Source organism: Pseudorasbora parva, chromosome 21 (assembly GCF_024679245.1).
Source record: "Pseudorasbora parva isolate DD20220531a chromosome 21, ASM2467924v1, whole genome shotgun sequence".
Taxonomy (NCBI): Eukaryota; Metazoa; Chordata; class Actinopteri; order Cypriniformes; family Gobionidae; genus Pseudorasbora; species Pseudorasbora parva.
In genome coordinates, this window is record NC_090192.1 from 17,616,163 (window position 1) to 17,632,103 (window position 15,941).

Sequence of the window (15,941 nt, forward strand, 5' to 3'; positions counted from 1 at the left end):
GTGATGTTTTTTCATCCATGCCGAGATGTCCGCCAGATAGCTTGAGATTCGTGCAGCTACTGTCGGATCATCTGGTTGAAATGAGAGGTAGAGCTGTGTGTCATCAGCATAACAATGATATGAGAGGCCATGTGCCTGCATGATGGGTCCCAGTGATGTAGTGTAAATGGAGAAGAGGAGAGGTCCAAGCACTGAGCCCTGAGGAACCCCGTGGTCAGTTGATGTGTTTTGGATACCTCTCCTCTCCAGGCAACCTTAAAAGACCTACCTGTGAGATACGACTCAAACCAGTGGAGTGGAGTCCCTGTGATGCCCAGTGATGAGAGGGTGGACAGAAGAATCTGATGATTCACAGTGTCAAAGGCAGCAGATAGATCAAGGAGGATGAGGACGGATGATTTGGATGCAGCTTTTGCCATCCGGAGGGCTTCAGTAACTGACAATAATGCTGTCTCAGTTGAGTGGCCATTCTTGATATATATAGATATATATATAAAACGCATCTAGATATATGTCGGTAATGCGATATATCACGTTATACCATGGTCTGTTTTAATACTAGTCATAGATGTTCAAAAGAACCGCAACTGCGGTGAGCCCCAACGTAACAGTTAACCTTTTACAGTTATACAAAACATATTTAGTCTGCCTTTGCAGCCTACCATAAAATAAAAATAAATCCTTGACACCGCCCGATCGCCAGTATGAAAGTCTTGTAGAGACTATAACCACCTTACTGTCCACGTGATATCAGTTGAGATTATTTGAAATATAAAGCAAACAAGAACACAAATAATCAACCTCAACCACCTGTCACAAAAGTGGTCGTTTCTAAGGGTCTGTAAATATCCGTACCTTGTTTCCACAGAAAGTCAAACTTGCTTAGGAGCAAAACCTTTAGATCCCTTTAGATAACGTTGATCCGGTTTTAAAGTGATTCAACAGCTTCAGGACTGGATGCGTCAGGCCGGTGGACAGGAGTAGAGGCAGGCAGCTTAGATAGGAAATCCTCCACTTCACTCGGATGTTTAAAAAACTTGGAGCCATCATACTACACTCTAAGGACCGCTGGGTAAATTATCCCAAAGCCCTCTCCCTTCTCGCGGAGACGTTTTTTAACTGCGCCGAATGCCTGTCTTTTCTTGATGATTGCAGCCGAAAAATACTCGTAGATGGAAATGGTATGTTGCTTGTACAGCAGCTTTCCGGCAGCTCGAGCAGCCTGTAGGATTCTGACTTTATCCTGAAAGTTGTGGAGCTTCAGGATCATGGCACGGGGTTTCTCTCCTAAGATAGGTTGCCGCATAGAAATCCGGTGCGTGCGTTCTATTTTAATCTGGTCATGCTTAATGTCGATATTCAGCAAATTGGGTAGCCATGACTTGAGAAACAGAACAGGGTTGGTGCCCTCCTCGCCCTCGGGTAGGCCGATTATTCGGATGTTGCATCTCCTGCTTCTGTTTTCCAAGTCATCTATTTTGTCAAGAGCTGCTTCAAGGAACGCCTTTATCTTGACCAGATCTGCGTTGTCTCTGGCAACCGTGTCTTCCATCGTTGATATGCGCGCTTCAGTTCCAGTGACGCGATCTTCAACCTCAGTAATATGCGTCATCACCACGGAAAGCTTCTCCATCAATGGTCCAATTTTGCTTTCGAGTGCCAAGTCCACTCCCGCGAGTACTTCCGAAGTGATACGCTTGACTAGCGCGTCCATATCGCCAACGTTTAGTGATACGTCCGCCATTACAGGTGTATGCGCCGGAGTCTGTATTTTCGATTGTTTTCGTCTTCTGAGCGTATAATTTAGATTCAATCTTTTCTCTGACATACCTTGCATCAGCAACGCCCAAAATACCACTGACTGAGGAAGACTTATAAGGCTGAAAAGGTTACGATTAAAGGGCTTCACAGCAGCTCGGCAGAAAAACAACTACTCCGCCATCTTACGTCACGTGACTCCTGTCTCTTTCTTTTAATAATGAATTTAAATAAATGTGGTAATTTGTTCATATAAAAACATTTTGATGGCTTTACTTTATTTAAAGCGACGATGTGCTAGAACTAATGAGACGTAAGAAAACAACTGTCATTTTAACCTGTCTCTTAAAAAACATCAACTTACAGATTTAACTTGTTTTTAACTTGGCAAATAACCATAGTATAAGCGGGATAATTTTAATGCACGACCTAGAGGCAACCGCCCGCCATTCGCCTCTACGCTGTGCATTAAAATCCTTTAATGCATGGCTAGCCGTGGATTATCCCTTACATAATGAATATGCACGATATTGTTATCGTGGGCACTTCAAAATATCGTAAATAAAAATGCATTAACAATTATTACATTTTTTATAATGCACTTAAGAATACTTTGCCCATCAACCGTATAACTGCTCAACACCGCTGTATTATGCGTCAAAGGGACACGCGCTCAGATGTAAATGAGAAGCACATGAACAAGTGAAGGAGATGAATGAAGGGCCGCTCAATGACAGCAGAGGGCGCTGATGAACTGCAGAATGCAGCGATTACCCTGGAAACCCGGCGAACAAAAGCAACTGTGCTAGTGAAGTTTTTAAAACAGCCATTCTTTTTTTGTAATCTCAATGTTGTTCTTCACAGCACCAAATACTTAATACTTAAAGACTTAATCGGCTATTTATTTACAAACTTAAACATTTCTATGTTTTAATCTGGACTACAACATGCCCTAATGATTAGAATTGTTTTGATTGTTTGTTATTGTTCAGTAAAACTTTGAGACATACGACTTCATTAGTTAACATGTTAATTCATTATTAACAAACTGACAATGAAAAATACTTATAAAGAATTAATTATTCTAAGTAATGTTAATTTCTTAGTTACCGTTTAATTCTAAGTAATGTTAGTTTCTTAGTTACTATTTAAAATCAAAATAACTTTTTTAATGGACCTAAAATAAAACTAACAATGATCAGTATTTCTTAACTACCAAAAACATTATACTTTCTGTAACAAATATAGCTATTGCTCAATCTTAGTTAATGCATTAAATAATGAGACCTTATTGTAATTTGTTACCTGTTGTTCTTTATAGCCTAATTCCTTTGCACTTTAATCTGTTTGAAATTTGTAATTTTACAGCTATGGAAAAAATTAAGAGACCACTTAACATTGATTTCACAATGTTAAGTGGTCTCTTAATTTTTTTCCAGAGCTGTATATTTTTTGGTGCATTGTATTATTGTATTTAAACATTCAGTTATTTTTGTTATTTCAAAAATAGATCTTAAAGCTGTTATGCTATGGCAACACTTTTTTTGCAACTGTCAATATCGTGATAATATCGTATACCATGATAAAAGCTTCAGCAATTAATCACAACATGAAAAATTGATATCGGCACATGCCTAAACGCAACCGAATGCTGCAAGCACCACCATGCTTGCAAACAGGGCCGTTTCTAGCCTTTCTGGCACCCTAGGCAAGATTCATATGTTGCATACGGGACGAAGCCATAGCCGAAGCCTTGCGCCAGTTTCATATGTTTTAAAGGTTAATCAAATTTTTTTTAGGGGGGGCTGAGGCATAAGTTCATAAAAAAGGGCCTAGTGACGCCTATGGTTATGGCGGTATTAACCTACTTGATCAATTTACACTAAACAGCTATCTCTTATGTAATGTTTTTTTTTTAAATTCAAATTAACTGCTATAATGTTCTGCACCTGAAATGAGCATGGCGTGTGGTCCGTCCAGTACTAATATTCAGTGTAATGTTTTGCTCAACGTTATGATAGAGAGACCAGCTTAGTAGAGAACAAGTAACCATTAAGTAGGCTAACATACCTGTATATTTCACTTTCTTTTTTATATTTCCTCTTTTTTCTTTTTACGATACTGAGCCCCTGATGGCTTTGACCTTTTCATAATGATGAAACTAAAGCACGCTGTAACGAGTAGAAATATAGTGTGGCCCCTTTAAGAGTTGCGCGCGCTCCCTGCAAACGAAGTCTGCATTTTGTGTATGTGCGCACTGAGTCTTGAGCTTCCATGTGTGGGGATTATTTTCTGTTTTCTGTTGCTAACAGTCAGTTATTTTGTTTTATTAAGTAATGCTGTGGACCGAAAGGGAGTTTGTGATGAGAGTTCAGCAGGGAATAAAGTGCGATCTGTTTGATGTTAATCGCCTCCGTGTTTGCATCCACTCCAGTTACATTAAGTGAGCTATCCGCATTTTTCACTCGGACACAAGTGTTACAACGCCCACGGATGACGACGTTCCCTGCCGCCCTCTACATGATCTCATTTTATTACAGCTGCCACTATCACCATGGCGACTTCACTCCAATAATCGTAACTAATCATAATGCCTTGAAATAGCAAAAGTATGCAATATTAATAATAAAATATATATGAAATAACAAAAAAATCTTGTTGGGGCAGGTGCTCACTGGCGCCCCCCAGCTGTTGGCACCCTAGGCGACCGCCTAGTTTGCCTATACCTAGAAACGGCACTGCTTGCAAAACGTCCCCGGTTACGAATGTAACCTTAGTTCCCTGAGAACAGGGAACGAGACGCTGCGTCAGCTGACGCTATGGGGAACGCCTCCAGCGTGACCGGTGTCTGAGCTACTATCAAACCACAGCAATCCTATTGACCGGCGACAGCCTATGATGTCATCAAGGTGCGACCAGGAAGTATATAAGGGCGCCTTGCAAACATGACACCAGCTTCTTCGTCTGAAGGGACTGTTCGCAGGCAGGCCCCGAGGCATGGCAAAAGTGACGCAGCGTCTCGTTCCCTGTTCTCAGGGAACTAAGGTTACATTCGTAACCGGGGACGTTCCCTTTCGAAAGGGAACTCGAGCTGCGTCAGCTGATGCTATGGGGAACGATATACCCACGCCGCCATGCCGAGGGGAGTGCATGCCTACTGGCAGTGACAACTGTCAGGACAAGCAAATTCAACTGAAATGCCTGAACCACTCCCCCTCTGGTCACATTAGGCTGTCAGTGACAGCATTCCCTATGGTCATAGCCCGAGCTGTGGCCTTGGGGCACCTTCATGTACCCTACCCCGGCCGCTCAAAGGCCTGGAACCAACCTGTTCGACAGAAGGGGTTCCTTTAAGGGAATGTGGCTAGGGGACCTGAGGGCGCCCCAGCCAGTCACTATTCGGGAAGAACTTCACCGAATGCCACCAGGGAGGCTTGACCTGGCGTCACTATGCGGGACGCTTCCGTCTGCCAGCCCAGTCTGTTAACAACAGAGCCTCTGGAAACTCGCCTCTGGAGAGGCATCAAGCTGAGGGACTGCGAACTGGCAGTGTCCGCCTCAGGCCGGAACTCAGAGACGGGCTGTCCTGGAGAACAGCGCTCAGCGTAGTGCTTTTCCACCCTTGCTAGCGAGGGGAGTCAGCTGCTCGATCCTAGGATCTACCGAGCACATACATTACAGGGGTGCTCAGGAGGCCTGAGAAGGCCTACAGGCTGATCTCACAGGGAGGCCCCGAGGGGCCTACGACCAACTGACCAGGCCCAGGCGGCCGTAAGCTCACAGACAACCCTCCTAAGAGGGGAGCTCTTAAGCCTGCCTGGTAGGTACCATGCTGTAGGCAACCTATGCAAGTCCCTGTCCTGTAAGGACCGCATAGCAGCAGTGTAAACTCGTCGTGCTAGAGTATGCGCCCGCCATCAGGTGCTGCCGGCTAGGACCGAAGCCTGATGGCAGGAACCACTAGCTGTCAGCTTGAGCCAGTTATGTGTCTCCGTCCAAGGAACTCATTCCCCCCGGGAGGCCCCGCAGGGCCTACTACTTGCCAGGCTACTCGTAGCCGGCACTGAGACCAGGGAACGACCTCAGGGAGGCCTGGTGAGGCCTGCTACCTGATAGCAGATCATGCTAGCCGCCCTGGCTAGCAACCATGCTCACTGTCATAGGAACCGGGAACCGGGGCTCACCCTCCGGGAGGCCTAGCGAGGCCTAATCCCTGTCACCCAGTGGCCGAGGCCCTGGACCACCCCCTCAGGGGAAGCCAGATGAGGCCTGCTGCAACCCAGCAGGCCCTCCGGGAGGCCTGGTGAGGCCTGCTACCTGCCATCTGGTGACTGGAGCCCAGGAACTGTTATCCAGCGCTAGTTCCCTGGAGTACCCCCTCAGGGGAAGCCAGATGAGGCCTGCTGCATCCCAGCAGGCCCTCAGGGAGGCCCCGCGAGGCCTACTACCTATCATCCAGTGACTGAAGCCCAGGAACGACCCCTTGGGGGAAGCCAGACGAGGCTTACTGCTACCACAGCAGGCCCTCAGGGAGGCCTGGTGAGGCCTACTACCTGCCGTCTAACACCTGAAGCACGGGAATACCCCCTCAAGGGAAGCCCGGCAAGGCCTGCTGCACCCCAGCAGGCCCTCAGGGAGGCCTAGGGAGGCCTACTAACTGGGCTTGTAGCCATGCCAGCGACGAATGCTCGCTGGCAGGTCGGATGAATGCTGGCCGCTCCAAGTCGGGCTGACAGTGGCTGTCTGCTTGGCTGACGAAGACCTAGACATCCAGTTACCACCTGGGGAATCACCCCAGGGAGGCCATGATGGTCCTGCTTGTCGACGAGGTACTGCTGAAGCCGACATCGTCGGGGATATTCCTCCCAGGCGCACATTGGCCCGATGTCGCGACTCACCCGCAAGGAGGCCTGCTGAGGCCTCCTGCTCAGAGTCCACTGCCAGGACTTCCCGCTTCATCCCGGAGGCTCACGGGGTCCTCCATGCGATGACGCAGTCCCATCCGGCAGTGCCTACAGACATAGCCTAAACACATTGCCAAAAGCAGTGTTCTCAGCAGAAAGTACCTAGACCCTCAAAGCGAGGGGAGTACAACTTACGTCACCTGCGTCAGGGCGGCCGCTCTTCCTTCATGCAGCGGCCTACCGTTCACGCTAGGGCGTCAGCCATGGCAATGCTTCGGCTTCCAGGGGAGCATCCGACCGAACCATTACGAAGCACGCAGGTTGCGAGTGAAGCTCAACCCGAGCCCTAAAAGGTGGAGCAGAAGACACAGAGCAAAGGGCAAAAAAAAATATTCACAAATATGCTACCCACCGGCCCAACATCCTCCAGGATGGGGCCAGGGGCCGCCAGAAGGTGGCAGCCACAACAAGCTCTGGAAAGCGGGGTTTTCGCAAAAATAGCCCACCTGCGTACAAGCGTGGGACGCCAAACCCCGCCCCACGACCACTGGCTAAGTCGCTGTTCATTCTGCTTCACACCAACCTGCATTACTAAAAACCCCAAAACGTAGAGAAGGGGGCGGGCCTTGGCCGGACGACTCTAATGTAAGAGGAGGCTGACTAGGGATGCGAAAGAAAATGCCCTGCAATATTCAAACCGAGGGCCTCGGGCGATAATTACTTTCCTTCTTTGGAAAGAAATGCCCCCCATCCCGCAAAAGCCTAGGCCAACCGATGCAGTGGCCCGGAGAGGGCCAGCCTACATAAGAGTATTATACGCGTCTCGGGGAAGCGAAAAAACCTCAATAATACTCCGTCTAAGCCCTGCGAGGCTAGACATAAATCTGTAGTTCGTGCGTAAGCCTAAACTCACCCTCCCGTCTATGAAATTCCACGAGGGGCAACGTTGACCGCTTTACCCTGGGGTGGCTAAGAGCTTCCTGTTTGACTAGGAGAGCACACTCGCCTAAAACAACAGCACATTCCTACAAGAATGAGCGGTTGCCTCAATACTGCTTCATCACACAGAGAGAAGGCAAAAAAACTGTTCGCACAGCTGTACATACAATGGCGGCTATTCTCTCCTAGCAAAGCTAGCTCTAGACATACCACATAACGGCATCTAAAAAATCGTTCTAGCCACCGGACAGGGGAACTACAGGGCCCTATGGTGTCCTCCATCGATACCGTGATCCCCAAACCCTTGGCGGGGAGCATGAAGTCTCACACAACATAAATAATAAATGTTTCCCTCGCAAGGGGGACTTACCAGCTCGCCTCCTGCGCGACGATATCCACACATAAGTTTTACTCACAGTATGCATGTTTGGGAGCGCAACCGCCTGAGGGTGCACTTCTCACAGCCCAGCCAGGCGGGGTCTAGAGTATCATCGTCATGGCCCCCCTCAGGGCCGGATGTAAGAAGCGCCTGGGGAGAAAATGAAGAAGAGCAGTAAATGAGATGTAATTCTTAACTCACCCACCTAAGGGAGGGATATTTCATTCACGCCAACAGCGTTGTGATACTATTCCTCTTATGTGGGAGTCCGCCTCTTTGCGCCCTGCCCTTAACCGCGGGGAGCATGAGAGGCGATGTTGGCACTCAGGCCCCGTCACTGGTCCGTATACCGTGACGCCTCCCGCCTGCCTGGGACCCGGATCTCAGCGGTGTGCGGGTCCTCGGACACCACCACCCGCGCTTCTGTGACACTGGCCCTCAGGCCCTGCTATCGCTGATATGGCGCACAGCTGCGCCGCGGGTCAGGGTATTTTCCCTGATTGAGATCCCTCAGCAGGTCTTCCCAGTATACTTGCAACACCGACATGGCGTAAAAGTAGCACCAGGCTGACCCGCTGCCGTGTATGCCCCGCCATCTAAACTTCTTGAAACATAGTTGAAAGAAGCTCAGATGGCAGGGTTGGAGCTAGAACACCCATCCTCCAAACATCAGCATTTAACACCCGCTGATGTCCGTGAATACACTGAATATGGGTTCTTCCATACCCTCACGATCTCAGTCAGGAGATCAGGAAGGAATGGAAAAGCTCAACTGAGCCGACGGTTTTATGGCCGGGGAGAAATCGATCGTTCCGTTTAAACAAGCGATCTCTCCTTTAATGCGCCCACATGACGGCCGCAGCCTGCATGCAGCGCGCTCATAACAGCCATCGGCTCAGCATACACAGTCAGGATGGCTGAGAAATTAATTTCCCTTCTCACCAGCCATCCCTACGAGCATTCGTGATTGGTCTCGTCAGTCGCTAGATCGCCGGAGGGAAACATCCCCTCGCGGCGATCGGCGACCCCATCCGAGGGAATGTGACGTGCATCCGCGCACAGCCTCAGCGTGAGCGGGGATCACATCACTAATCTCAGATGCAAAAACGCTCTTCCCTCAGGAAGAGCGCTAGACGAGAACGGAGCGATCTCGGATTGAAAACTTCGCTCACATTACACACAATCGAACAAATGACTCCACAAGAGCTTGACTGTGCATGCTCTTAATCCCAGGCAGAAAATAAATGAATCTGGATTACCTTTGATTTGAAGCATTCAGACAAAAACAGTCCCTGAAGACGAAGATGCTGGTGTCATGTTTGCAAGGCGCCCTTATATACTTCCTGGTCGCACCTTGATGACATCATAGGCTGTCGCCGGTCAATAGGATTGCTGTGGTTTGATAGTAGCTCAGACACCGGTCACGCTGGAGGCGTTCCCCATAGCGTCAGCTGACGCAGCTCGAGTTCCCTTTCGAAAGGGAACACACTTTTTAAAAACTTTTAAACAGGAAATGAGGGGGTTTTACCATACATTTTTACAGCGGGTTTATTCAAACAGGATTAGGATTTCCGGACCTTTTTACAGAAGGTAAAAGTCTGTAAAAGACAACTGACATTGTCTGTGATGTTTGCCGAGATGGCACATTCGTATGGGACTAAAATCACTGAGAACTTCTAGTAATAATTACTTTACCCCCATCTCCCCATGTTAAACTAACCTCAAGTCTCCAGTGCAGAGTGCCCATCAAAACCCAGCGTTTTGAAGAGAGCCTCAAAACCAGAGTAGAAAACCACAATTTGTACGAGGCTGTAAACCAGGCACGGCGTTATGGGTGGGCCTGACGGGCCTAGGCCCACCCACTTTTCAACAGGCCCACCCAAAACTTTTCTTAAAAAAAAATACAAACTTTTAATATATTTTAATTTAGTCAAAAAATGGTTGAGAATGGCAAATAAGCTTATAATTTGTGGTAATAGGCTAGTCTAAATGTTTTGTTTTTAACAAATTTTAAAAAGTAGTTTGAGTCTATTTTGATGTTTCTGCGCAAGTTCAGCAGACAGTGAGGTTCGAGATCGGATATTTGTGAACGTGAAAATAATTTCCAGTAAAGGATGTTGCAGCACTCGTTGTTTAAGTACCTTAAACGTGCGCGAACAGTAGGCCTATCGAAGTCATCGCTGCAAACAAGAGATAAAGGAGGGCAGCAGGACACAACACTGCCTGATAACTCTGATAACATTGCCAATCACTTCATGTACAGTTGAACGCGTCTTTACCAGTGTCATCTGAATTAAAACACCAAATAGGAGCACCATGCTTAGCCTACGTCTCGCCTTATGTCCCTCAGTAGCTGCGTTTCCATTACAGATTTGCGAAAAACTTTTGCGATATTTCTTAAATGTCGATAAAAAACTATTGCGAAATGACAGCGTTTACATAGCTGCAGTTATGCGACTAAAACGTATTATTTTCCTCTCACGATAGGTCATTCCAAAATGATGGCACTTGGTAGGTTTGTATATCCCATTCACCACACTAGCCATTATTTTTATTGGAAGGAGACGTGTCCAATGTCCAAGCACTAATGGCAAGGAAAGCCCCTTAGGTTACTTAAGCGGCACGGATATGAGGTGTGTGTGTGTGTGTGTGTGTGTGTGTGTGTGTGTGTGTGTGTGTGTGTGTGTGTGTGTGTGTGTGTGTGTGTGTGTGTGTGTGTGTCAGATCTGCTTCAAGGTCTTCATGTAGCATTTCTGTGTTTAGAATCCAGTATTACTGTAATCCTATTGTCTTTTATGAGTTTAATAAAGAACTCCGTCTCGTCTTCTCTCCAAACAAACGTCATCTGTAAAGAATGATCGACTTTTACGCGCTAGGTTGACGCATAAGAGCAAAGTATTTGAATTTGCATGGTAACTCGTGTTTTTTGTATGTTTTTTATACCACTTTTGTTATTTTGGCTAGACATTTCGTTTGTTTGGCATAAGAACTGAATTTAGAAATGCTTTGGAAAAGAAAAAAATGGCATTTAAAAAACAAAAAATGTTTTTTTTTAAATGAAGACAGCGTTTGGAGTGAGTGCATGCAAAATAATTAGTTCCCTGAGTCCACAAATAAAAGTTGACAGTTTATAGTTTATAATTATGTCTTGAACGTATCTATATAGCTACAAAGGACAGAGTATTTTGAATTGTTTCTATGGGAGTTTTTGCGAAATTGCCGCGTTTCCAGTGGGCGTATTTTCAATTCGCAGTTTCAATTTGCGCAATTTGAAGGGAAATGGAAACGCGGCTCTTGACTTCGATGAAATCATTGACATTTTCAAGAGCAAACCCCGCCAACTACCCCGCCCGGCTACTCCTGTAATTTCGGAGAGATAATAAAGGCCCTATACCTTTTCCTTTCTGTTAAATACATTTATTTGCAACAAATTGAATATACTTATGTTCTCTCTTCATCCCATGCTATTTTCACATTTGGCAATCTTTTAAGCCTGTCTTTTGACGCAAACATATGAGTTTCTTTAAGCAAATCCAGTTGTTGTAAGTTCACAATTATGAGATATACTCGCAATTGCGTGACATAAAGGGAGATAAAAAGTGGAAAATATAGCTTCCATATAGCTTCCATATAAGCTATAACAGTATATCAGTCAGTCATTTTTATTAGGTTAAACAGTGACTTGATAACGTTTTTAAATTAAGGCCCACCCACAATTGGTCTGGCCCATCCAAAACTGGAATCCTGCCGCCGTGCCTGCTGTAAACATGTTTTTTTTTTTCTGCTGTAAAGTTGTTACATTTTAACGTGTAACAACAGTTTAAGTTACTTCCATATTGGCTTCAACTGAAACTGCATGGGGGAGGTTGCTGCTTGGTTTACTGTTGTTTAATGTGTTTTTGGATTGTTCTGCTGATGGAAAACAGAAGAACCTTCATTTATATAGCACTTTTTACAACACAGATTGCTTCATCACAGCTTTACAGTGATTATAGGTAATTCATTTTGTTTTTGAGGAAACTTTTTAATTAATTTCTGTTGTAAAAACAGATTAGTGCCATTTAAAGTGCCATTTAGACAACACCATCTTCAGTCAAAACAGATAATCCCCAAAGCGTCCCGGACCCCATCCGTACAGCAACATCTTCTGGTGACCCGAGAACACAAACCATGAAATGGGTTCGAAATAGTTTTGAAACTATACCATCATCATCCCCGCACAAATAGATTCACCTAAAAATGTAGATGACACATATATGCAAGCATTACGTGTTCAGCCTATAGGCAAGCGTGTTTGAATATGTATGTGTGCATATGTGTTTTTATCTGTATAGAGGGGAAAGAAAGGCCTTCTCTGCTGACACTTCAGTAATGCATTGGTCATGTCTAGGAGCAGGTCCACCATCTGGGGTGTATTCCAGAAAGCAAGGTTAACTTACCGCCACATATACCCAACTCTTGGTTGATTAACCCACACCTTGCTTACTTACAAGATATGCTGGTTCCAAAAACGCGTTCAGGAGTAAGTTCAGACAACTCAAGAGTATGTTCCTGGTTAACTTACAAGACATTCTCAACAGAGTGATGAATCAATGATTCATGCTAAAAACATAGATATCCATAATAAAGGCTAGATGTCTTATAGCAGAGTTACCATCATCATCACCGGCGGCCATCTTGTCACAGGTAAGCTTTCTGTCGGGCTCTGTGGAACGTGATGTAAGGTGATTGATCTGTACAAACATAAATACTTTTATCTCGCTGAAATCTTGACAGATTTACAAATGGTTTGGTTTCTTACAAACGTTATTAACATGGCTACAAATCTGGATGCTTTAACACGTTGAAATTGCAGCTTTTCGTTTCGATAAACGACTTAATCGTGCAGCTTGTGTAAAAAAAAAATAAATAAATAAATATTCTAGCCGCTATAACTCTGTGGCAGTACTTCACATAATTATTCTGCTCGTTTCCTAAGAAACTACAGGGTCTCAGCTTTCTAAAGAGGTAAGGCATTTGATGGTAGGCAAAATTAGGTGGGAAAAGTGATCTCTGAAGTAGGCACAGTGCAATGTAGGGGGGAAATCCTAGTAAATTGTGTTTTTGAAGTTGAAAAAAACTTAGTTTGCATGTTTGTTTTTTTTTGTTGTTTTTTTGTTTTTTCCTAAATACTAATTATTTTATTATAATAGTGAAAAAAAATTCAGAGCTGTATTTGTATGTATGTGTATATATATATATATATATATATATATATATATATATATATATATATATATATATATATATATATATATATATATATATATATATAGTAGCCTATATATTGATTTAACATAAATACCTTGTGTGTGTGTGTGTGTGTGTGTGTGTGTGTGTGTGTGTGTGTGTGTGTGTGTGTGTGTGTGTGTGTGTGTGTGTGTGTGTGTGTGTGTGTGTGTGTGTGTGTGTATATTCATTGCACCTATCTATTCTGTTCAATGTTACTTTCATATTGAAGTCCATGGTTATACTTATATATATCTCTGACGTTTATTCATAAGTCGTCATATCTCTGACGTTTATAACAAACAAAACAGTTTGAAAATCGGTTGAAATTTGAGCAAGTTATGGTTATTTAAAAGTACATGCACCATTAAAACACACTGTTACGAGTGAGCGAGCTGCCTGTGACAAGTTGGCCGCCAGTTGCAGACGGCGATCTCCACTGGCCAACAGCGCGCATGAGACATCTAGCCTTTATTATGGATATCTATGCTAAAAAAAGAGCACGCCATTCTACTTCCTCTTTTTCTTTTGTTTAATGGTGATTTACATACCATATTTACATAGATTTAAATACACACCGCCACCTATTGGGTGGTTGTGCAATCACTTTTTTCACCATGTTTTCTTTTAATAAGTAAGAAATTATAACATACATACATAGATTTAAATACACACCGCCACCTATTGGGTGTTTGTGCAATCACTTTTTTTACCCATGTTTTCTTTTAATAAGTAATCTTTATTCACTGAGAATAAGGATTATCTTGTTTGATTGATGCTAAATAAAGAATTTGAGATGACAATAAAATAATACATGTATTTGAATTGAATTAACATAGAATTATTTTAATTATATAATTTATTTAATTTATTATTATTTTTTTAATTATAATTCTTCAGAATTAATATATAATATTGTATGTTATATAACTGAAACAAATTTGGTTATATTAATAACTATATTAATTATATAACACATCTGAATACCTCTTAAGCAAACAAACCCTGGAACATAACATGGTTATGTTCAGAGAGTGAGTTGCCATGGTTACTTACATACCCTGACAGCTACATCAGTTTTTTTTAATCGAAAGTTGACGTTATCCACTAACTTACTCTTAAACATACCCAGGTATGTCACATTCCCTGCTTTCTGCAACACCCCTCTGATATGGATCCAGCAGATACCAGTAAACCTTGAGATTAACAGAAACACTAACATTAGCGTAGATTCCATTCTTTTTATGATGTAACGAGTACATCAGGTCAACCGAATTGTTTGATAGACTCGTTAAAGGCGCAAGAGAAAAACAGTAGACGTGGGTGCACAAATTGCAGGCTAAAAGTCTTGCAAAATACTAACGCGTTATGATAGTGATTTAGATTAAAAGCTATAGCGATGTAAGAATAATGTGATAGGCAATATTAGATGATATATGGTGATGAGTAAATTATATTTAGCAGTATCAAAACAAGGAATTATATCAAATAGAGATTCAAAAGCAAAGCTGTACGAACTGCAGTGCAGACGCAAACACTTAGCAGAGGCAGACAGGAGCAATCGATCAACAGACAGCAACCAATATCTTTTTTCAAATTTTCTTTATTTTATAAAGAAATATATGCTGTCAAAATAAAACAAGATCACATAATTGTACAAGATTTGAAATATGTGGAGGAAAAAAAAACTTGTCTCTTGTAATCTTTTAATTATATGTTTGTTTGTGTAGTTCGTCCCACAGATTGTGGTGACATGCTGTCGTCTGGTGGAGGAGATGGGTTTGGAATATATTGGCATCTACAGAGTGCCAGGGAACAATGCCATTGTATCTTCTCTTCAGGATCAGCTCAACAAAGGCATGGATATAGACACTGCTGAGGAGGTAAGGTGGGAGCAACAGACAAAGAATATGCAAGGATAAATCAGAACAGTAATCACACGGTTTGTTTACAGAGATGGAAAGACCTTAATGTCATCAGCAGTCTTCTGAAGTCCTTCTTCAGGAAGCTTCCAGAACCTCTTTTTACAGATGGTATATTCAGTTAAACTCCCTCTTAAATTAAATCCCACATTAAATCCCAAATTAAATCACACTTTTGCATGAGCATCAGAGTTGAGTGGTGTTGAATACATTTAAAAAGACAGCTCACTGCTGCCCTCTACCTGCAGATAAATATAATGATTTCATTGACGCCAACCGTTTAGAGGATGCAGGGGACCGCTTAAAGACCATGAGGAAACTTGTATGTACCATCAGTTTATTAATTCAGTTTCAGCAAATTTGTATTTGTAGTCGCTTACCAAAGTTTTGTGATGTCTTTGGTTATGTTTCTCTGTTAGATACGTGACCTGCCGGATCACTACTACCACACGCTGAAGTTTCTAATCAGTCACCTAAAAAAAATTGCAGACCATTCAGAGAAGAATAAGGTTCATGCTGTACTAGACATACTTCTACAATAACAAAAAATTACAAATAAATAGTGTTTCTTCAACTTCAACATTTTTGGCACTAACTTGATTATTTAATTTGTCTATTTAAAGTCCAGCAGTATACAGTATATACATACACTACCATTAAAAATATGAAGTTTTAGTAACACTTTTTTACAGTTTTCTTGTAACATGTAGTTGCTATATTAATAACTAAAAAAATATAGCTGGAAGAAGTCCTGAAGGGGCAGCAACACCT

General features: G+C 43.4%; 1 protein-coding gene across 1 annotated transcript in view; it reads left to right on the forward strand.

The window, feature by feature from the left end:
- Positions 1–15,941, forward strand: part of arhgap23b (Rho GTPase activating protein 23b) — a 266,684-nt gene that overhangs the window by 205,873 nt on the left and 44,870 nt on the right. Inside the window, 4 exon segments of the mRNA XM_067429696.1 lie at positions 14,979–15,131; positions 15,203–15,281; positions 15,419–15,492; positions 15,590–15,679. Coding sequence (XP_067285797.1) covers positions 14,979–15,131; positions 15,203–15,281; positions 15,419–15,492; positions 15,590–15,679 — 396 coding nt within the window.